This window comes from Gobius niger (assembly GCF_951799975.1).
Source record: "Gobius niger genome assembly, chromosome: 7".
In the NCBI taxonomy this organism is placed as follows: Eukaryota; Metazoa; Chordata; class Actinopteri; order Gobiiformes; family Gobiidae; genus Gobius; species Gobius niger.
Window position 1 is genome coordinate 34,735,513 of NC_136858.1, and position 22,503 is coordinate 34,758,015.

General features: G+C 42.4%; 1 protein-coding gene across 1 annotated transcript in view; it reads left to right on the forward strand.

Moving 5' to 3' along the window:
* adgra1b (adhesion G protein-coupled receptor A1b) overlaps window positions 1-22,503 on the forward strand; it is a 414,503-nt gene that overhangs the window by 258,954 nt on the left and 133,046 nt on the right. Inside the window, exons 13-14 of the mRNA XM_079560565.1 lie at window positions 14,256-14,466; window positions 14,753-14,970. Coding sequence (XP_079416691.1) covers window positions 14,256-14,466; window positions 14,753-14,970 — 429 coding nt within the window. The remainder of the gene's footprint in view (window positions 1-14,255; window positions 14,467-14,752; window positions 14,971-22,503) is intronic.

The following is a 22,503-nucleotide window of genomic DNA, read 5'->3' on the forward strand; positions in this document are numbered from 1 at the left end:
GGGACAATAAAGTATACCTTCCATTACTAAAACAGCTGTCATGTCCTAACAAAGGCAGTTCACGCAAATGAATCAGTTAATGGGAGAGACTGATCAAGATCGGATATGTATGGCCGCCATTCTTCCGTATGGCATGCCTCAGGACGCCTGTGGCTACTGTTTAGCATCAGTTCATCAGACAAGATTACGCTACTACACACATGAACCTGCTGAACTGATTTACTCTTTCACTATGGGGCGGTTTCGAGATGACCAGCAGTTGTCCCTAAATGTTCCTGTTCCCTGGCAAATTGTGACAGATTATGTTAATATCTGTGACGAGCTGCACGTGTAATGGGACGCAGTGCTTGATTTTTGCAGACGGCACGTTTAATCAGACACACGCGCTCTCGACTCTGCGCGGTGCCCCCCCGCGGACTCCAGATCCATGTTTAAGGGCTGTTTATGCTGTGATTCGCGGCCCGCCCCCGGTCAAACACGCCTGCAGAGTTCGGGCCCGCAGGGCTGTGGTAGTCGTCGTAGTAGCAGAGCCGCTGTGGTCGGCTGTTGCTGAGGAGGGAGGGGACAGAAGGAGGATGGGGGAGGGGGGGGGGAGAGGAGCGGAGGGAACAGCCGGGAACAAGAGGTGACTGCCGACATCCGCCTGCATGACCTCTGCACACGAGAGCAGGGCTGAGGGGAAATAATCCTGTCCACACTGATACAACAGAGAGGGGGACTAATGGAATTTGGACTTTTTAGAAGCAAAATCATACTGTGCTCACTTTAGGGATACAGTCCCTCGTAATACTCCCTCAACCCAAAACCTGCACCATATAATCTACAATCTTCTGGCTCAAGATCGAGAGATGGTTACTCTGCGGTCGTCCACTGCTCCTCGCCCTGGGGTACTGATTGAAAGATGCGAGGGGTAAATACAAGAAACAAAATTCCCTCTGGAACTGAGAAATCTGTTCAAAACTGTCAATGCAGTGGCCAAACTTGTCGCAGTAATGTTAAAGTGAGTAAGTGCTTTATTTGTCATTGTACAAGCCTACAAGGAATAGTGTTCAGGTGTTAGTCCTGAGCCACTACAACTGAGCCGCGTTGCCATTGTGGGTCAGCGTGACCAGCAGGAGGTCGGGGAAACCGTAGCATCCGGGGGAACCTGACTGGCAGCCTTCAGTTCAGCTCCTCTGATCCTCTGAAATGGTGCAGCGCCTCCTTGGTTTGTCCCTGATTCAGAGCGTGGTGTCCTGCACTGGTCAGCTCCACCTTCTCCTTCCTCTTCCTCCTGCACAGCTCCCTCCGCTCCACAACAGTCTTTCACCATCTTCTGGGAAGTGCTTAGCAGTTAATCTGTTATATTCTCGAGTGAATATTTGTTGCATTTATGTGTCCACGGTGCACCACACACAGGGTTGGGCAATATTGACATTATTCTTATCTAAATTAATTGAGATATCTCAAAATTCATATGTGAGGACTACATGCAATATGCAAAAACAAATGTTTTTCCCATTTTATTTACAAACAAGAAACATGTCAAAATGAAGTCCTAAACTGTGTGTTCTCCCTCATAATCATCCACTATTATGGGTTTTGAGACCAGATTCCCAATGATACAGTTCTTAAAATACTGTCAACAACAATAAAGGCAAAAAGAGGACAACCTTTAGCAGTGCATTGTAATTGAGGTTTCTCCAGCTACAGAATGACCCCCTTGTTAGCGGTGCCTTACCGAGTGGGAGGTGCTTGTATTGAGGTCGCGGGTCTGAGCCACAATCCGCTAAATCAACTCTGAAGTGAGGGGTCCCCAATGGCCCGGGCGGCGGAGGAAATGTAGCCGTTTAGTTTGCGCAAGAGAAACATAGATCCCGGCTTAGAGTGAGACCTTTCCTCGTGTGCCCTACCTCACAGCACACACCCCACGGGCTGTAAATCCCTCTGATACGCCAAATAAAAGAAGATAAAGGATGCAGAAAAGATGAGGAGACGAGTGTACAAGATAAGATGGAGGGAGATCTGAGCAACAAAACATGTCCCCTGGGAGAGAGGTCACTAGACACTGTTGTCCCCACGGTGAAGACCCTTTTTAAAGCCGGCGGATGGCTATCAATTGGTATCAAATCCTCCTGTAATGTCAGTTACTCTGCGGTCTTTTGCAGTTCATAGCTGGATTTTGTTGCCCACTCTATCTCCTGAGTCACTGTCATCTCAATTCAAGCTAGTCACTTGCATTATTCTACTACGCATAAAGCACATGCAAAGAATTAAAATGTATCCAATCCACTTTATTTGTTTAGTGCATTTAAGCAACAAAGCGTTTCCAAAGTGCTGCACATAAGAATGTAGTTTCTTATACTGATGTACCAAAAAGCAATATTCCCATTGTACTGTTAAACCCTTGTTAAAAGCCGGGTGTTAGAGGATAACATTAAATCGCTATTTATCATACTGGGTCAAGCTGTAAAGTCGTACTATCTCTGTCGCAGCCTTGACTGTGGCGCCCACTCTCAGCCACTGAATGCTTCGCCTGCGTATCAGTTTGACGCCCTGAGAAGGTGTCTCTTCTGTGGAAGCATAGACAGACTTGAATGGTGCAATGTCTCAAGTTCATGTCCCATACCAATGGTAAATAAGCATCTCCTGTACAAGACATCCAGACTGCTGCCTATTCTTCACCTATCCTCTCGAACGCCATTGTTAATTCTCTAACACTGTGCGATTTTGGCCGTCTGCGATGAACCATCCCTCGTCATAGCTCAAAATTGCAGTTCTTAGGTCGTATAGTGAGACAGAGACAACGATTTCAAATAGATCCATCGTACGACCAAAGACGAGCTGACATCAGACAGGGTTTGATATGTTGGACGACTTATCGCAGAGTGAACCTTCTCTCGCATCAACTAGGATCTGTCTGTCAGGGGTAGCTTCAATAAAGTATGCCGCACCACTGCCAGAGTCATAAGCAACAGAGGCCACACATGAGCAGGACTCCGCATTTTACAGGACTTTCCCTGCACTTTTCTGCCAAAATAAACCACCAAGGATGTGACATTGAATAATCTTATAATACAAAAAAAAATCACGCAGTGTACACCAACCATACAGTTAGTTGTTGTTTTTCAACCCTCTTCTTCTTTGGTGGTTTAGAGCTGGATATTATTTCTTGTTTACCTATAATATACAGTATGTACTGGAAATGCCCAATGTCTATAGTTCTCACAAACCCTCCTCACGTCTTCAAATACATTCATGCATATTTGAAATGAACAGAAGAGTTTTCTGTCAAACAGTGACACCAACTAACCCCAGTGCATCCTTCCAGGTTTGCATTTGATAAAACGTTTTCAATAAAGATGCATGCAACATGCAGAAGTCAAATTCTGTCACATATTGCTGCTGAAACGGGTTTTACGCTGCTATAACAACAAAAGGGGGGTTTTGTTGCTTTAAAATGACTTTTGTTTTGGGAATGCCCTCTTTAACCTCTTAACTTCCACCTGAACGGATCCCATTTCTCCAGTTTTGCTTTACCCTAATCAAAACGCTTCTTGGGAAAAAAGCACCAAAACAGCCACAAAAATGAGAAGAAAACAAGGATGTAAACGCAACAAAAATGTGACAAAAACTCAACCAAAAAGTGACAAAAATTCAACAAAAATGTGACATAAATTCAACAAAAATGTGACAAAAATTCAACCAAGAAGTGACAAAAATTCAACAAAAATGTGACAAAAATTCAACAAAAATGTGACCAAAATTCATCAAAAATGTGACATAAATTCAACAAAAATGTGACAAAAATTCAACCAAGAAGTGACAAAAATTCAACAAAAATGTGACAAAAATTCAACCAAGAAGTGACAAAAATTCAACAAAAATGTGACAAAAATTCATCAAAAATGTGACAAAAATTCAACAAAAATGTGACAAAAATTCATCAAAAATGTGACAAAAATTCAACAAAAATGTGACAAAAAATGAACAAAAATGTGACCAAAATTCATCAAAAATTCATCAAAAAAGTGACAAAAACTTATCCAAAAAGTGACAAAAATTCAACAAAAATGTGACCAAAATTCAACAAAAAAAAAAAAAACATAAAAAAGGTGACACAGCACAGCAACAACGCAAGGAAAAAGATCAGTTTTGTGGGTCTTAGGTTTCAGAAGAGGTGGTACACAGGCCTATATAATAACCTAAGAGGACAGAATGCATTTGGTTTAGGCGGGTGGCAAGAGGTTAATTACTTTGGTTTTGTTTTGAATCTGATTCCTTCTGGTTACTCTGGCTGCTTTTCCCTTTGTCCCATGACATCCCAAAGAGTTGTTCACCGAAGGAAATGATGCGACATAAAATCCACAGTGAGGTAGGATTTTGGGTTACTCTCCCTCTGCCCTCATTTACCATTTTGTTTGCTTCTCCCCACACCGCACCGGATTGAAATCAATAGCCTTTCAAGAAGCAGTCGATGCAGAAACAAATGGCAAACAACCCCACAGCTGTACGATCCATACCCACATAGGTTATAATGTAAAGGGGCTGTGCTTAAGCATGCTGCTGCTCAAGACGAGATGAGATTATGTTCTGGATGATGGAGGAAATGGAGAGATCTAAACAACTCACTTCATGGCTATGTACAGAGACGGGGCAAAAGTGGAGGCAGCGATCAGGGCACTGTGAAGGTTTTTCGTTGTTGGATTTCATTTTAAGTGCAAAAAAAAAACATGACTGCCATTGATGATATTTATTTATGGTATGATGTACTGCATTGCACCAGTTTCCAAACATCCTCTGCGTACGTGCCCTATTTTTTCAGAAGATAATGATCCTTCTGTGTGGTTTTATGATCTTTAATCATTAAATATTTTACAGTCTCAATCTGGTGCAACAGCTGGCCGGGCCTCCAGGGTCAGCTCCTACCAATGAATTTGATTTTTTCTGCATATTGTGCATTATGTTGCAATGTAATAGGACATTGTGAAACTGAGGTCAGAGAAATCATTCAGTTTATGTGTGGATTATATAGAAAGAAGGTCCCCGGGTCAACTTTCGGGTTGTGTGGGGATTTTCTGTGTGGAGTTGCCCTCTTTATACCTTGACCTGAATGTGCCCAAGTTTCCTCCATAAATAAGGGGTGACAATGGGTCAGCTTGTGGAGCGGGTATTTTTTTAAAACCGGAACTTGAAGGCTGACCATTCAAAACTTGGAGCTATACGAAAATGGAGTGAATGAGACATGCAATATAATCGTAAACTGTGAATGTTTTTCACCAAAGCCTAGGGAAGCCTAATAGGAAAGGAGAGCAGGCTCCGGAAGGTCCTTGCTGTAATTTACCATTCAAGCTTATTTGCCCCTCTGTATTTTGACCTCAACATGTTTGTCACGGCAACGGTCACGTGACCTCACTCTGCCTTGACTGCGTGCGCGCCGCAGCAGGTGCGGTAAATGAAATGACAATCAGCTGTGCGCCCCGAGAAAACACAAAAAAGTATGGTCTCTGGAGTACAGATCGTGCTGAACTGTGTGCTACCACTACGCAGGGTGTTGTTACGTGTAAAGTGACCTCCGAAGAAACTGCCGGTAAGAGAAAGCCCTCAGACTGTTAAATGGACAAACTGGAGTTCAAAAGCGATGGCTCACACGTAGCGCATGAGTGTTGTGTTTACGTTCGTGAGCGCCGCGGTTGCATTACGCGCATTACGCACGATGAACACTGAACTTAAAGAACACCAATCTATGTTATTATGGTTTCGTTATGACGTATTCTCCGGTGGAGATGTGTTTTGGTTGTGTTTGGTTAAAATTAAGGAAATGAAAGAAAGCAGGGATGGATAATCACTTTAAATTATGTGGTTTGTGACTCTTATACAAAGGAAAAGTAAACGTGTAAACAATTTGTTCTAAAGGAATGTAAAACAATTTATGCTAATAGTAATGTAAGATATAATGCCTGTGATGGATTTAAGTTACACTTTGCTGATCTGAGTTTAGAAGTTTGATCTAAGTTGCGCATGTTGTGTGTCCATTTGTTAAAGGTTTTTTACCTGCTGGGAACTACTCCAATAAAAGAAAAAAAAGAAACAAAAAGTACGAGTGGTTTCTGTGCTTGAGTAAAGTCCTGCTGGGAGGCCTTTAACATCACCAACCCAAAGAAGTGCGGGGTTCGGCGTAGTGACTAAAAAAGGCACTTAACAATGTTTGTCTTTTTATATTTATATTTGCCCTCTTCTAAATATAGGAGCTGCCAAAAAAACAGCCAGATTGCCAGCGTGAACACTGTACAAGCTTCAGTGCTGAATGCTATGTGTGTCTGGATTGGTTTGCCTCTGGCTTCTCCGGTTTCCCCCATTGACCCAAAACCTGCACAATAGGTTAATCCTCCAGCCAGGTGATTCTGACCGTCACCTTGGCTCTACATCTGGAGATGGGGCATAGATAGAGGTGACATAGGTAGAGGTAAAGTTCCACAGCAGTTTGACTCATTTCGCATTGACATGACATGGTCGGCACGGCAACGGTTTAAAATGGTTTGCCTCTATCTATGTCACAATAAGGAAGTGAAACTATAAACATCACAAAAAAAGAAAACTGGGTAACATTTCTTTGCAAAATGTTAAATATAATCGTGTTAACTACGTTTTGGCAAAAAAAAAAAAAAATGTCGTATGCACTTTGAGATCAACTACTTAAGTATATTAAAGCCTCACTGCGGAATATTATGGTTACAGTAAGTTGCTATGCCACAGGATCAACTGAACTAAAATTTTAACTATTTCAAGGTTACTTTTTGCCATTTAGATAGAAAGACTGCAAAAAGTAATCGTAATATTAGTAAATTATTCTTGAAATAAGTACTTTTGCCCACGTCTAACTTCACCCCGTTTTGGAGCTATAGGAATATGTTGGGAGAATATGCGAGAAGCCGAATGCTAACAACATCTTTGGGCGTTTTGCATGACTGAGGGAACGCACAAAGACCAGACAGGTCCGCATCAACTCGTCTAAGCTCAAGGCAAAAACATATCACAGTATGAAAACATGGTGGCCTGTTCCTTTAATGCATCTTTGAAAGGCCCCGCTTCCCAAACCAAAAATTCTCTTTCTTCCGAAAAGCACCTGGTACTACTACACACGATCGAGATCCAGCGAGCCCATCCGGCCTCCTCCTCAAACAAAAATAAAAATTGCCATTTGAAACAGATGCGGTGTCACTGTTATTCTCCTCTTCTAAAACATGCCTCATCCTTCAGCCAGACAAGCTCGACCGAGATGAGGAGAGGGGTTCACAAACTGTTGTCACTTCCTTTATGTTCAAGAAGTGCTTTTGAAAACCACGCACCTCGTCCACGTCCGTCTTGTCACTTTTATCCACTATACAGTACGAGAAATGAACTTGAAATCCTTGGGGGAGGCTCTCAGTCATCTTGTCCATCCCGCTAAGAAGGTCAACGCCTGAAAGCATGTGGCCCGCTACGAATGAAGGAGGATTTGTTTCCCTCAGGGCCGCCCGCTGCTGAATTGTTTGTTGTCATATTAAAGTACCGTGACCGTGAGTAAACCCAGCTTCTATAACCTCTCACTGGCTGTTGACCAATGACTGCAGGCCTCGTGTTGACAGTCCACATCGGGTAAATCACCTCCTCTGAGGGCAGGACCTCTCACCTCTGAACTCGGATTTGCCAAATACAATCGGACGTGGCTTGTTTCTGCCACCTTGTCTGGTCCTCAGTCTTAATTTAGTAGGTCTTGATGGTTTTGATGTGATGGTTGGAGAAACAAAGCAGATGAAGGGAGGTTGGAGGTCTGTCTGACGTCTGATGGGAGTGAGTTAGTTAGTCATTAGTTAAAAAAAAGAAAAAAGCTGATGTTAATTAACAGAGACTTGTGGTGATTTTGATTAATGGGTGTTAATGTAAGCCTGAGCAAATTTAATGAAATATTTGCATGTACACTCGCTACTCCTGTTAGTAAAGCGTTTTGAAGCTGTCTGACAGAGTACATGGTTTATTCAACAAACGGTTGCGCCTGTCACACCTGCCTCCCCCTGCTGCATTCTTTAATTATGCATAACTTAAGACTTCAGGGGGGGAAAAAAAAGAAATAAATGCAATAATTATCGCTCTCTTGACATGGAAAGTCAGATGCACGCACCTTAGATTTAAAAGCAGTGGGGGTTCTAGTATTTTGTACAGATAATTACAAAAAAATCTGTTCGCCAACGCAATTATCGGTGTTTATTTTTCCTCAGTTTGGGATGCACTATTTGTTCAGTTACTTTCATTCAAATTCATTAATTGCTTGTCTTATTGATTCACTGTTAACCAGTGGCTTTATTTCATTGCACATCACAAGCTTTTTATAGAAATAGCAGTGAACCAAAATAAAAAAAAGTTGCTTGATTCTATGTTTATTTGCCTTTAATTCTTGTAGATCTCAGATGGTTCTCTATCTTCTGTCTTCTATACAGCTCAACGATGAATTGGCTAGTAGTTCATTTAATCAGTACAGATACTTATTGAAAAAAACAAACAAACATGGACTATACACTATTTACAACCACCGCTGCAATATAAAACAATCAACATCATCTGTAGATGAAGTTTTCTCTAAAATTGGACAATGGTGAGATGAATAATGGTTTCTTTGGCAAAAAAATAAAACAAATTGTATTTGTTTTTTTATACAGCTGTTCGACTGGTTGCTCTATCTGTGCCATTGTCTTGCTTGTTGTCAGGAGCTAGGGGTTCATTTTATCAAATATTTTAGTGGTGTTGCTGTCGGTGATGTAGAGGTTTTAATTGGAGTGACACGTTTGAGAACCAAGGTTTTAGGTTGATAGGGCAAACCAGGAAACCATAAAGTTTAAACACTGTGAGAACATGCATATTTTCCCCCATGGCTCTTAACTCGGGGGTCGGGACCCAAAAGTGGGTCACAACCATTTTTAGTGGGTCACAATAGGTCTGGGCAATATGGACCAAAAGTCATGTCCCGATATATTCAGGTTGAATATCGATATACAATTTGTATCCCAATATTTTTTTCCCGCAAAGTGAGAGCCGTGAAATGAATGTCAAAGCCAATGCCAAATACGAGTAGTTTTATTGAAAACTCACTATAAAATTTAACATAAACACTGTATAACAAAGCTCCGTAGGGTGCACATTTAAATAAGAAAATATCTGAAATAAAAATAGCCTATAAAATAAAGTAGGTCAATCTTTTTCTGAGGGCAGCATTTATATATAAAGAGATGGCAAAATAAAGTGCTCAGTTTAAGATGAACTTTTTTATTACCTGTTTCTTTTTGTTAACTTAATAGCTTCTCTGAACAGTCTCAACCAGTTGCACAAGAAAAAGACTATCAACTCAATAAACATGTTCTTTTTTTGCTTTGATAATAAGCAGTAGTGCTGTCTTGAGGTAGACATTAGAACACTGCAAAAAGTAAATATCAAGAATTGTCTTAAATGACTGGAATTGAGAAAATATATCTTGTTTTGAGCGGTTTTCGCTAATTTAGACATTTTTCCTGATCGGACCAAGTTTACTTTGCTTGTTTGAGGACATTTCAGACTAGTTCTTGGGTAAATCTCGCTTGAAATAAGAAAGTAAAATTGCCAATGAGATAAGACCAATTCTCTTACCCCATTGGCAAAGAAAATAACCTGAAATAAAGACGAAATGTATCGAAACGAGTCAGAAACATCTCAGAACAAGTGAAATAATCTAGGACAAATGCCCAACAACAACTTACCTAGTTAAAACAACTAAAATTTTGAGTATTTTGCTCAAATTGAGATGTTTATACTGATCTAGTCAATTACTTTTTGCAGTGAAGATAGACCAGCGTGTCCTCCTTCACTTTAAGATTTTGTGCAAGAAACACCAGCCTGTCAGCGGCATCCGGCTTCAGAGATGCTCTGTGGGAGGTCACCATATTGCCACTGCCCTGAAGAGAGTACTACAGCGCAAATTTGAACTATATTGATATATACATCTATGTCTCATTTAAAGGTATTGGGATATATCTTAAAGGAACAGGCCTCCGTTTTTTCCATTCTGAGATATGTTCTTACCTGAGCTTAGATGAGTTGATGTGTACCTGTCTGGTCTTTGTTCGTGCCCGTGGAAGAGCTTGGTCGCTTCCAACTCCTCCCTTGTGGAGCTATAGGAATTTTCTGGGAGAGGCCACATGCTAACAACATCTTTGGTCATTTTGCGTGACTGAGGGCACGCACAAGGACCAGACACGTACGCACCAACTCGCCTAAGCTCAGGTAAGAGCATATCTCAGTATGTAAAAAGTGTGGCCCGTTCCTTTATATACCGATATATCGCCCAGCCCTAGCCCAGTCCCAGAGTCTGTTTATGGCACTGCTGAGATGTTTTGATTATGATTTTCAGCTTTATCAGATCAGTTAATGCTTATTTAACAACAACAATGCAATATATAACCAATTAAATTCTTATTTGGGTTGTGGCTTGTCATCCTCGGGTGATAGTGGGTCTCAAAATCATAACAGTTCAGAGCCACTGCTTTAACCTCTTACCACCCGCCTAAACCAAATGGATTCTGTCCTCTTTGGCTATTATATAGACCTGTGTAACACCTCATTTGAAAGCTAAGACCCACAAAACTGATCTTTTTCCTCGCGTTGTTGCTGTGTTGTGTCACCTTTTGTATGTTTTTTTTTTTATTTTGTTCACTTTTGTTGAGTTTTTGTAATTTTTTTGTTGAGTTTTTGTCAAATTTTTTGTCAAATTTTTGTTGAATTTTTGTCACATTTTTGTCACATGTTTGTTACTTTTTGGTTGAGTTTTTGTCACATTTTTGTTGAATTTTTGTAATTTTTTTGTTGAATTTTTTTCACATTTTTGTTGAATTTTTGTCACATTTTTGTTGAATTTCTGTCATATTTTTGTTGAATTTTTGTAATTTTTTTGTTGAGTTTTTGTCACATTTTTGTCACATCTTTGTTGAATTTTTGTCACATTTTTGTTAAGTTTTGGTCACTTTTTTGTTGAATTTTTGTCACATTTTTGTCACATTTTTGTCACATTTTTGTCACATTTTTGTCACATTTTTGTCACATTTTTGTAATTTTTTTGTTGAGTTTTTGTCACATTTTTGTCTCATCTTTGTTGAATTTTTGTCACATTTTTGTTGCCTTTACATCCTTGTTTTCTTCTCATTTTTTGTGGCTGTTTTGGTGCTTTTTTCCCCAAGAAGCTTTTTGATTATAGGGTAAAGCCAAACTGGAGAAAATGTGATCCGTTCAGGTGGGAGTTAAGAGGTTGAACAGAAAGGAAGGGATAAGATAATATATTCACATGACACACATCTCTCAAAGCATTTCACAAGTGATTTTTCCATTCCCTCTGCGCAGACTGACCCTCTGACACCGTCATCCACTCGCACGCCCACACCACTCAAGAAAGAGTCCTCCTTGCTGCGGGCCAAAAGTAGCCACTAAAACCAGTAAATAAATAGCACCCGATCTGTTGTCCTCATAAGTCCCTCTTATCTATTTACTGCAGTTCCTGGAAATCCACTTTCTACAAGCACCAAACAATGGGCAGAGATAAGGCACGCAGGAACAGACAGAACAGACAAGGGAGGTCTTGTTTAAGTTAATTAAGAAATTTGTCCATTTTTCTTGTTGACATTGATTGGGCTGAAGCTCTGACTAAGCAGCTCCCCATTAAGTGTAAGGGCATGTGCATTCATCTTCCCTGCCTCCCCTATAGGCTGCGGCGCTGCTCCTCTCACGCTGAGGCAGGGCGAAGTGATGGAGAGCTCCGCAAAGACAAGACCGGGTTTGGGACCGATGCACAACAAAGCCATTAACTTTATAGTAATGTATAGCATCTGTAGTTCATTAGCATCAGTCACCATTAAAACTACTCCAGAGTATCAGGTCGTGATGGATAAATGCAAGGGCGAGTTTAATGTCTCTGCCTCGAAAGCATGCGCGGAAAGGGATGTTCACCAACTGGAGCCCGAAAACTAGCGCTGGGAGTTTCTTGGACGAGACGCCAGCGCAGAGCCCCGAGGAACGTGTGGCTGTGAGCGGTTGAATGGTTTCTTGACATGAATTGTTTTGAGTGGCCAGTAGAGAAGCACAGGTTTGTAAAAAGAAAGTAGTACATTTATTTTCACCATTTGCTATATCTTTACCTTTATACCTTGATAGAAAAATCCACGAGAAAATCCACAAGATTCAGTTTGGAAATGGTTGAACTTTTGCAAAAGAAAAACAACAAAATGTTGGTGGCATAAGTGTTCAGCCTTAAAGGAATAGGCCGCCGTTTTTTACATACTGAGATATGTTCTTACCTTAGCTTTGACGAGTTCTTTAGGAGACTTTACTGTGCGGATGCCAAATTACTCCTGGTATTATTACGCCTTACAATGTAGTTCCCCCTTTTATCTGCTTAGAAAATCCACATTGTTTAATTTTGTGTAATTATACTTTGTAGTGGAACACTTGACGTAACCATATTTAAATAGGGAAAACGTGGAAGAGCTTGGTAGCTTCTATCTTGACCTGTTTTGGAGCTATAGAGGAGAGGGGGAGAGGCTAAATGCTAACGCCGTCTGCGCTGTGTTTATGTGACTGAAGGCACGGGTGAAGATCAGACAAAGTTGCATTATGGAACTTTTTATGTGATTTTTAAAAAATTATTATTACTGCGCATTTGACCTTTTAGTGATCCAGTAGTCAGCATGGTGCCTTAATTTCCCATCACGGTGCAAAATCGACTTTTTCAAGCTTTACATCATGTTATTATGTCATTCCCTCATTAAAAACATGCCTGAAGTGTTGCCTTGGCACGTTCACGTATTTTTGAGTAATCTGTAAAAACTCTGATGGCGGCCATTTTAGGGATAGGTTTGCCTGAGTCCTCCTAGGAACGCCCCCACCTCCTGGAGACGCCTCCGAGCTTTCGTCACCAGCCGAGACAGCGTGTGGACGGGGCTTGTCGGAAAGGCTCAGAGGTTCTTAAAGAGACAGAGGCCGATTTCAAGACATTAGCAACAGCCATTTTGAAAGAGCAATTTTATACAAGGCAGTTATTCTAATTTACTGCATTTACAGACCGACAGAAGGTTTTGTCATCATTGGAGTGTGCTATAGACTGGTGTGATTGAAAAAAGCACAATACCCCCTCTTTAAAATTTCTGGTCGGTTTTCACTGCTGAAGGACCCTCTGACCAGAAAACCTACAAAACATTTGATCCTGGAGTGTTGTAGAGGCCAACGGTATTGGAAGTAAAGGAACCATGCTAAACCACCCATACAGGTCACTGAAAGGCAAATCAAACACAAATATCAAGTTTGTTTTTTCGCTTAAAAAGTTCCATAATGCAGCGTTAATTGAGAATTAACGAAACACGTCTCGCAATCTCGCAAATTACTCCGAATACAGAAACATATGTCTCTAAAAATGATATATATCAGTATCAGACATGCAAAAAAAAAAGGGGTTTGCACTTTGTATTTCCTTTTATGTTTCACTGACTTGTTGAGTATTCCTGCTTGTAACTCTTCCCTGAGCTTTAATTATTGAAACTTGTGCCTGGTTGAGTGCGAGTCAGTCCCTCTCTGGTCCCACGATGAGCACAGAGGGGCGTAGACTCGAGCCTCTGCAGCTGTGGCAAAGTTCCTGCAGCCTCATGGAGCAGGCATCACTTTTATTTTGGGCTGTGGGGGGAGAGTAGGACAGTATGACTGGCACGGGACATAATGTGGACTTCATTTGATTCTTCATTTTATAGGGTTTATTGTTTTTGGCTTGAGGTTGGCATCATAAAACTAATTGTGCGGGGGCGAGTGTGGATTGGCTGGGAGTTGGACACCTGGGTTTACCTATGAGAGCCAGCCTGAATTGAAAGCATTCTTCTGCCCCTAAACTAAAGTTGTTGTGTCTGTTTTGGGGCTGATTTGAGTCGATGAAAGGAAGATAAAGGCAGACTGATTGTCTCTTTAAATCAAGCTGCAGTGTTGATGTGCCCTCAAGCTGAAATGGTAAGAACCATTTCCACCTCTGCGGCAGGGAGCCTGACCAAATAGGCGCACTAGAGCGCTTCAAACGTGATTCTCATTCCCCTGGTCACTTGTGGTGTATGCTCGCTGCACACCTGGAGAGGAGAGCTGCGTTCCGTGGCGCTTTTCTCTGAGCCCACGCCGTGTTTTCCTGCGCATTTGGGGGACATTATTTAATTTCTATTCCCTCTCTCTTGTTTTTGTTCCATCCGCAGAACTCAGTGGCAGTCGCCTCTATCCATTTACCGCTGGCTGGTACGCCTATCTCCTCCTCTACGTTGCAATCTGTTGATAACTCCACTTGCAGGCTGCAGTTTATCGTGTTTCGCAATGGAAAACTCTTCCCCTGCACCGGGAATTCTTCAAACCTCGCGGACGATGGCAAGCGTAGGAGCGTTTCGACACCAGTTGCTTTCACCAAATTAGGTAAGAGGAAATCCATTTTTATCGCTGTGCTTGTGATGTCAACGCTGTGCTGTGGACGAGTGGACTGTTCATGCATGCAGACTAGACTGGCGCTCTCTGCGCAACATGTTGGAAGCCTGTGTTTCATGAACGACATGTGAGAGACTAATGTGCTCACGGTGCCGCTGCGTAAAACTTTACTAACGTGACATTTAAGGCTTGTTTATGTTTACGCACATGCTGTTTGCCCCTGCCCATCCTTCCTTCGTTGTGAACTGTATCTCTCGCGGACTTTTCCCCCTCTCAGATGGCTGCAGCAGCCTCCGGAGCGCCGTGCACTCCTCCGTGACCATCGCTCTGAGGCACTTCGCGCTGGGTGTCGACCCCACCGCAGCCTACTGGGACTTTGACCTGCTGGATGGCCACGGCGGCTGGAGGGCAGAGGGCTGCCACATAACGGGCACCGGGGGCAATACGACCACCATTGACTGCAGCCTGCACCACAACAACTTTGCTGTTCTAATGGTGAGTAGTATAGGTCTAGAGTCATCCATCCATCCACCTCCCACCACCTCCTCCTCCTACATTACCACTGCTTAGGGCCTATTACGGATCAAATGCTTTTTTCTTCTACATGGGAGTCACGTGTTTAACGAAGCACTTCATACAGGGGACGTTAAAAGCTTCCTTATTGTTGCTCTCCAGCGGAGGGGAAGGATTTGTCTAATGCGCAACGGGGATTTATTGGCTTTGGAGTGAATTCTCTCCTGGAAATGAAAAGTTGCGTGGCTCCTCGTGTAGCCCGCTGCCACCCAAACGCCGAGAGAGCGGGGGGAAGCAGGCAGCGGCTCTGAGAACAGCGGCGGTGCTCGAGCGGGGACGCAGATGTGGAATTGCTTTACGGACGACGCCGAGCGAAGGAACATGTTGGGAGTCGTTTAACTTCGACGACGCCGCCGCCGCCGCGGAGATGCCTCGCGCTCCTCGTCCTTCCTCCTCTTCGTCATCCCCCCCGTGCTCCGTCTCCACGAGGAGGATCACCAAAAGCGCAATGGCATCGCGTCGTCCCGTGTCTACTCCATAAGAAAAAAAAAAGCACGCTCCCGGCGTCTTTTTTTTTTGGATGCAAAGAAAACCTCCGGATGTTTACCGAAGAGTGGGATGCGTTAGACTGGGAGGTCAGTTTTTGAGTTACCGCATGAACTAAAAGTCTTGTGTGTTTGAGTTTATTTGATTGTACCTGAAGCTGTTCTGTGCGTCGGTGCGTGTGCGTGCGTGTGTGTGTGTCTTGGTTATACATGTACAAAAAAAAAAAAAAAAGCCGCATTGGAATGAGTGGAGGGATGGAGCGCCATAGGGGTGCACGCAGAGCCGGGAGAGAGCTGCCTGTGGAGAATACTAAACTGCTGTCAGATGGATAGCAGATGTCACATTGTCATTGTGTTTCTAGGGAGCTTGTTGAAGGCGTGCGTGTGCGTGTCACTGTGTCGCTGCCTCGTTTTTTTTTTTTTTTTGGAAGCGCTGTCCTGTGTTTTCTGAAACGCTGTTTTGAAAGCCCCCCAAAAAAAAAAAACGCCTCGTCTTGTCCGCGGCTGTCGTTGCGGCTGTGCGTGTGTGCGTGCGCGCGCGCCCTTGTGTGTGTGTGTGTGTGTGATGTGTGGAGAATTGGATTGCTTGGTTGCTTGCCTGCGCGTCTTGCTAATGCAGTCACCACACCCGCCTGGTCTCTCCGCAGTGCCCGACAAAAACGACCCTTATTTTATTTTTTTTTGTCCTTTTTTTTTTTTGATACGGGGGGCTCGTGACATCACTCCCTTCCGTTTGACCTCATCCTTAAAACAAGCCCCCCCTCCCCCCATCCGCGCGCCACAGTGACCCTCGCGGTTTATGAGGGCGCCTGGGAGCATGTAAGACCTGTTGCATAATCTTTTCACGTCAAAAGGGAGAGGGCGTCTGACTCAAATGTACACCGTGGCCACCGGCTGACTCGTCACTGGAGCTACTCGAGTCTGTTCGGATAAGCCTCTGTGTTCTGAGAGGCTCGGTGGAAAGTTAATGTTAAACAAGTTGAAAAGTTGAAATGAACTCAGCCTCTTCGCTGCGTGTCTGTGCCATGCGTCCTCCCTTTGCTCTGACTGATGCAGGAGGGCAGGCTCAGTGATTGTGTCAGTAGGCTGTCCTTAGGTTTGAAGCCGTAGCTGATCTATAGAAAGAGAAAACCTAAGGAAAAAATAGTTATTGAAACATGACAAATGGCTGGGTAGTTTCTTGAGTTGGTTGGTTTGTCCTATGGTGAGATCTGCTTCCATCGAACAATAACCTGAGAGTAGGACAATGCCGAAAAGTTCTTGTCACAATGATTCGTGTGCTCTTTGTAGCTTTTTATTCTTACTAACAGGTAACTAAAGTCTTCCGCTGTTGACGTTTGGCCGTGATTGGCTAAATACCTCTGTCAATCACAGACAACACACAACATATAGAGCTGGTTTAATCACGACATGACATTGCGCTGAAATAACAGATCGTCCTCTTTTTGATAGAAGGATTGGATTGGATTTGAACATTGCCAGAGCTGAGGCCCTGGTCTCATATCTTCTGAAAGACTATTCCATGTTTTATCTGCTTAACCTCTTAACTCCCACCTGAACTGAGCACATTTTTCTCCAGCTTTACCCCGATCCAAAAGCTTCTGGAACAAAGGTGTGAAAATAGGAACAAAACTGAGACGAAAACAAGGATGAAAATGTGAAAAAAGTGAGAAAAAATGGACGAAAAAGTGACACAAAATTTGAAGAAAAATGGAGAAAAAATGGACGAAAAAGTGATAAGAATTTGACCAAAAAATTTGAAGAATTTGACGAAAAAGTGACAAAAAAAGTCATGAAAATTTGACAAAAATGAGATGACTGCCCAACAAAAAAACGGATGAAAAAAATCTGATGATGTGGGGCGAGGATAAGCAATGTAAAGTTTAAATGTGGCTTTTTTCCGTTGAGGTACCACTGTGGATTTCCTGTTTGCTCTTTTTTTTATGATTATTATTATTTTGGGTGAGCTTTTGTCGAAGTTTAAACATATGTTCCTATTCTGTGGTGAAATAATACGGGCTGTTAATGCGTTTCAGCCAAGAGGATAACAGTGAATTATGAATGATAATAGAATATTCACATATGAATATAATTGGTTTCTGTTCAAAGCATTGCATATGTCTCACACAAGCCCACGCGCATGCCTATAAATATATCTACATTACTGTCCCTTGGCAGCACAAGAAGCAACTGAGAAGGTTCTCTTGAGGAATCACCGACTTCTTGGGTCTCTAAATTCTTCAATTGATTGCTTATTAATAACTTATCAATGACTTGTGTCACTGTGACGGATTGTGAGCTGAATCCTGCAAGGTCTGACTATAACCGAACGTGGTATAGGGAACTCTGTGGTGATTTGAGACATTACAAACACAACACGACAGAAAAGATGCTCGGAAAGGAGTTATAGCATCACCAGCTGCAACGCGTTCCCGTGTTTTCTTTTCGGTGCCAATCGTGCAATGCTTTTATCGACATGTTGTGAGTTCTTTCTGACAATGTGCAATGTTTGAGGCTCTGTTGAGAACCTATGCATTTACTCCACTAAAGTTTGAATATAATACTTTCTACTCCTTTCGTATGAAGTCTGAAATTGGTTGGATGCTTTTTCCAATTCTCAGTCCTTACTGTATGTGGAATAGTAGCTGGTGGTGTGTGGATGTAGTGCCACTGTTACAGACATGACAAGAAAAAAGGTTTGTCTCCATCACATCGCTGTACATATGGTAAATTACAGCCTTTCAGTGATGAATGATTATGTAGTAATAGATTGACTGAGTAACTCTTACTAGAGGTCGACCGATATGAGTTTTTCTAAGGCCGAGGCCAATTTTTTAAACTTTTGATTAGCCAATGCAATATGCACTGCTGATGTTTTTGACGGATCATTTTGGCTGATTTTTCCAAATGTCTCGTCTATAATCCTCCTGTGTGTGATGCTTCTAAACTGTAAACTGTGCGTCAGTGTTCAACTGTGACAGCAGGGGGCGCTTTGTTATTAAGAACATTAAAAACATCTGTACTTAGAGGGAGCTTGTTTTAAAGACAAAAATCATCAGATTCCCAAACTAAAAATGCTACGTCCCCATCTCTTATGGTTCCAAAATTATAAGCTGGTGTCTGCAACATAAAATATAAATAAATATAATAACAAACTTGTAACCAATTTTCATTGCGATGTTTCCCAGTTTCCCTGAGGCTGAGGAAATTGTAGGGGGTGCATTTTGAAGGAACAGGCCACCGTTTTTCCATACTGAGATATGTTCTTACCTGAGCTTAGACGAGTTGATACGTACCTGTCTGGTCTTTGTGCCCGTGGAAGAGCTTCGTCGCTTCTAACTTCACCCCGTTTGGAGCTATAGGAATATGCTGGGAGAGGCCAAATGCTAACAACATCTTTGGTCGTTGTGCGTGACTGACCGCACGCACAAAGACCAGACAGGTACGCATCAACTCGTCTAAGCTCAGGCAAGAACATATCTCAGTATGTAAAAACTGTGGCCTGTTCCTTTAAAGGGATATTTCAGGATTTTTGACATAGGGCCAAATTTCCTAGTTATCCAGAGTGTTGCTAATTTCTGGAGATATTTTTTTTTGTAAAAAAAGTTCTTTTATTTGAAGAGTTCCGTGGCGCTAGGCTAGTGACCCGCTCCACAGAGCACCTGAGGCAAATCACTTATAACACCAGACTAACCATATAAATGTTAATGCAGGCTAGCTGATACCGTAGAAATGCGCTACCCTTGCATTAGCCTAGCGCCACGAAACTCTTCAAATATAAGAACTGCATGAATTAAAGAAAAAAAATATCTCCAGAAATCAGCAACACTCTGGATAACTAGGAAATGAGGCCCTATGTCAAAAATCCTGAAATATCCCTTTAAAGCTCTGTCTGAGCTCTGTCCAATATAAGAAACGGGAAGTATGTATTGTATCTATCACTTTCTGTTCAGCCTTTTATCAACATTAGATCGACTGATAGTCAATATTGAAAATACCCAAATATCGGCCCGATATACTGGCCGGCCTCTAACTCTTACTGTCATATACTTTTACTCAAGCAATGACATCAGGAACTTTAACCATATATATAACCGCTCTGAATGACTTCCGTTTAACGTTTGTTTCTCTCATCAGAAACATGCATTTCTTGAAAGAATCAACTGGATTTGCTGTTTTCTTTCGCTTCATTGATCCACTCGACGCTAACCAAACGCTGCCTGCGATGTTTAGTACGTCTAGTGATAATGTACCATCCTGACAATGTGTCTGCAGTCTGCTTTCAGTAAAACCTTAAAAACCTATAATCCTCCTTTTATGTGAAATCCCTCTTGTCGTATTGTATAGTATGGCACGGATAGTTGAGCAAACGTGACACAGGGATAGCCACAAAGCATGACAGTCTGGCAAGATGAATTATGCAACAAAATCACTTCAAAGAGCATGGCGGGTCGTACGGAGGGAAGCCTGGAAAAAAAAAAAAAGAAAGAAAAGCTTGCTGCAAATTCCTGTTGATTCCTTCATAGTCAATTCTTATGAGAGAGGACAATTTCACAAAGGAGCGAGGCCCAAATACGGAAGTCTCCTGAGACGTATAGGTCTCAGTGTTCAAAAAGTGCTTTAAGTGACTGTGTTTTGGCTGAGATAATATTGGATCATACAGACTTTTTTCAAACAGAGAAATCACTCTGGGCAAAGCTGTGAGGCATCTATAATACATAGGACTCTATATTTTATTTCTGAGGTGCCGGATTCAATGTGGGGTACTTTGATTTGACTCGTAATTTTGGAGTAAGTGGTTGGCGCGTTCGTACACGGAGCCAAAGCTCAGCCGCGTCTGGTGCGTGTTGTATTCGTGTCCATGGGCGAGACACTCCACCCATCTTACCTGCAGAGTGTGGCGAGTGTGGCTTTACTCACAAATGCACCGCAGAGTGTGGGGAGGGAGTGAATCGTTGTCTACTGTCGAGCGTTGAAAAGCTTGTTGAGTGCAAACCATTATGATTATGCTATTTAGAGTAGCTTTGGCAGCGACTAAATAGAGAGAAATACTGCAGAAAGCTAATGCATGTATTGCAGTGCCTTCCCCTTTTGTCCTCTAACATGCACAGCCCAAGTCTGAATCTAAAGTACCTGTTGGGACAGGATCCAAGTCAGGATCAAAGGAATTGGTAGTATCATGTAAGTATCAATAAGTGACTTACCGAATTAGGCTTTAACCTTTTCAATTCAGGAGACATATTTCTTGACATTTTGACATTCTGTACCAATGATATTTGCTGTTTGGCAATTGCTGATGTTGACAATGCAATGTTGCTACTTCTACTGTCTGAAATGAGAATGCAGTGTTGGGTTTACATCAGGGGTAGGCAACGTCAGGCCCGGGTGCCAAATCCGGCCCTCCAGCACAGAACCTCTGGCCCCCAAGATGATTTTGAGAAATATTATTATGCAAACAAAAGTTCAAATACCTGTTAAAGTAGTCTAAAAACGTCCCTCTTGGTTATATAATGTTAAACAGTGATTCTTGGTGGGTCGGCACCCAAAAGTGGGTCGCGAGTCTATAGGGAACTTTTAGTCAATATTTTCCATCTGAAACTGCATAGAAACACTAACTGTGTCTGTGTAAATGAATGTTATTGGGTTGTTTTGATCTTAATTTCAGTCTTAAAGGGAAATCTACTGCTTGTTCAACAAAAAATTGTGTGGAAAATACAATATTTTATACGATATATGACAAAGTACAGTTTTATTTGGGTCCTCATCCGAGGGTAATGGCGGGTCCCAAAGCCCTGCCACTTCGGACCCACTGATGTAAAACATTGGCATTTGCAGAAAATAGCTCTTTACCTTAGGCTACAATGTTGAGGTCCGGCCCTTGGGTGTTTTGGCAATGATGAAAATTGTCCCTCCACAACGCAAACTTGCCCGGTTTACATGTTCTATCGTCCCTTCATTTGACCCTTTCCTAAATCCTACAGGGCGATCGGCCAGTGTAGTGGGTGACGCCATATCTAAAGTTTTGCTTTGGTCTGGAGTCCCTTTGTATCCTGTTGTGCATGTCTAGGGTTAAACATCATACCAAGGGCAAGAGCAAAACATCCCTTTTGGTTATGCGTTCTAACATTCCTGTTGTCTTGAGTATGCGCATCTAATTTAAACTGAACGGTGCTCCAACAAGTAGTGACGGAAAAGAATCAGTCTGGACAGCTGCTGCAGTAATAGTAACAAGATGTTTTTTAAAATGTTGGACAAATGATGAAATTGCTTTTGAATTGTGCGCTTCATAGATTGCATTGCGGCCCATAGTTACCCCCCCCACACACACACACACACACATCTCTCTCCTCGCACGCTCTCTCCCGCTATAGCCCTGTGATCAGAATGCCAAAGTGCTGATTTGGAAGAAGCGCTGTGTTAAAAAGTCCAGATTATTCTCTCTCTCTCCCCCCCCCCCCCCCCCCCTCTCTCTCTCTCTGGCTGGCTGCTGCAGTGTTGTCAAATAGGTTTTTGAATTACAAGTGTAGCGGGTCAAATACCAGCAGTCACTAGTCATGCAGATCGCGCAGAAGTGGGTCACGTATTGACAGGATTTCGATTGGGCCTTGGCTAAACTGTTTTTGGGAAGCTCCGCTCTGTCTCTCTCCCCTATTGTGTCTGTCAGTGCGCTCCAGATTTCAGCACCGCGGACAGTTCCCATGCATTTCACCCCCCCCCCCCTCTCTCACTTTCAAAGCGGACCTCTTCTGCCTAATGCGGGGCCGAATTATGCAGCGCAAGCGTTTCGAAATTACAATTTGAATAGTCACAATTAGCAAGTCCAAAACCTGATTTAGGTAATGTGCTGCAAAATCTCGAGGGTCATATTTTGAATAAAACCTAATACCTCACCCCTCTGACAAGCAAAAACCCACATCATATTTGGTCGATATTGCCCTGATATATCTCTCATTGCAATTTGAATTTCAAT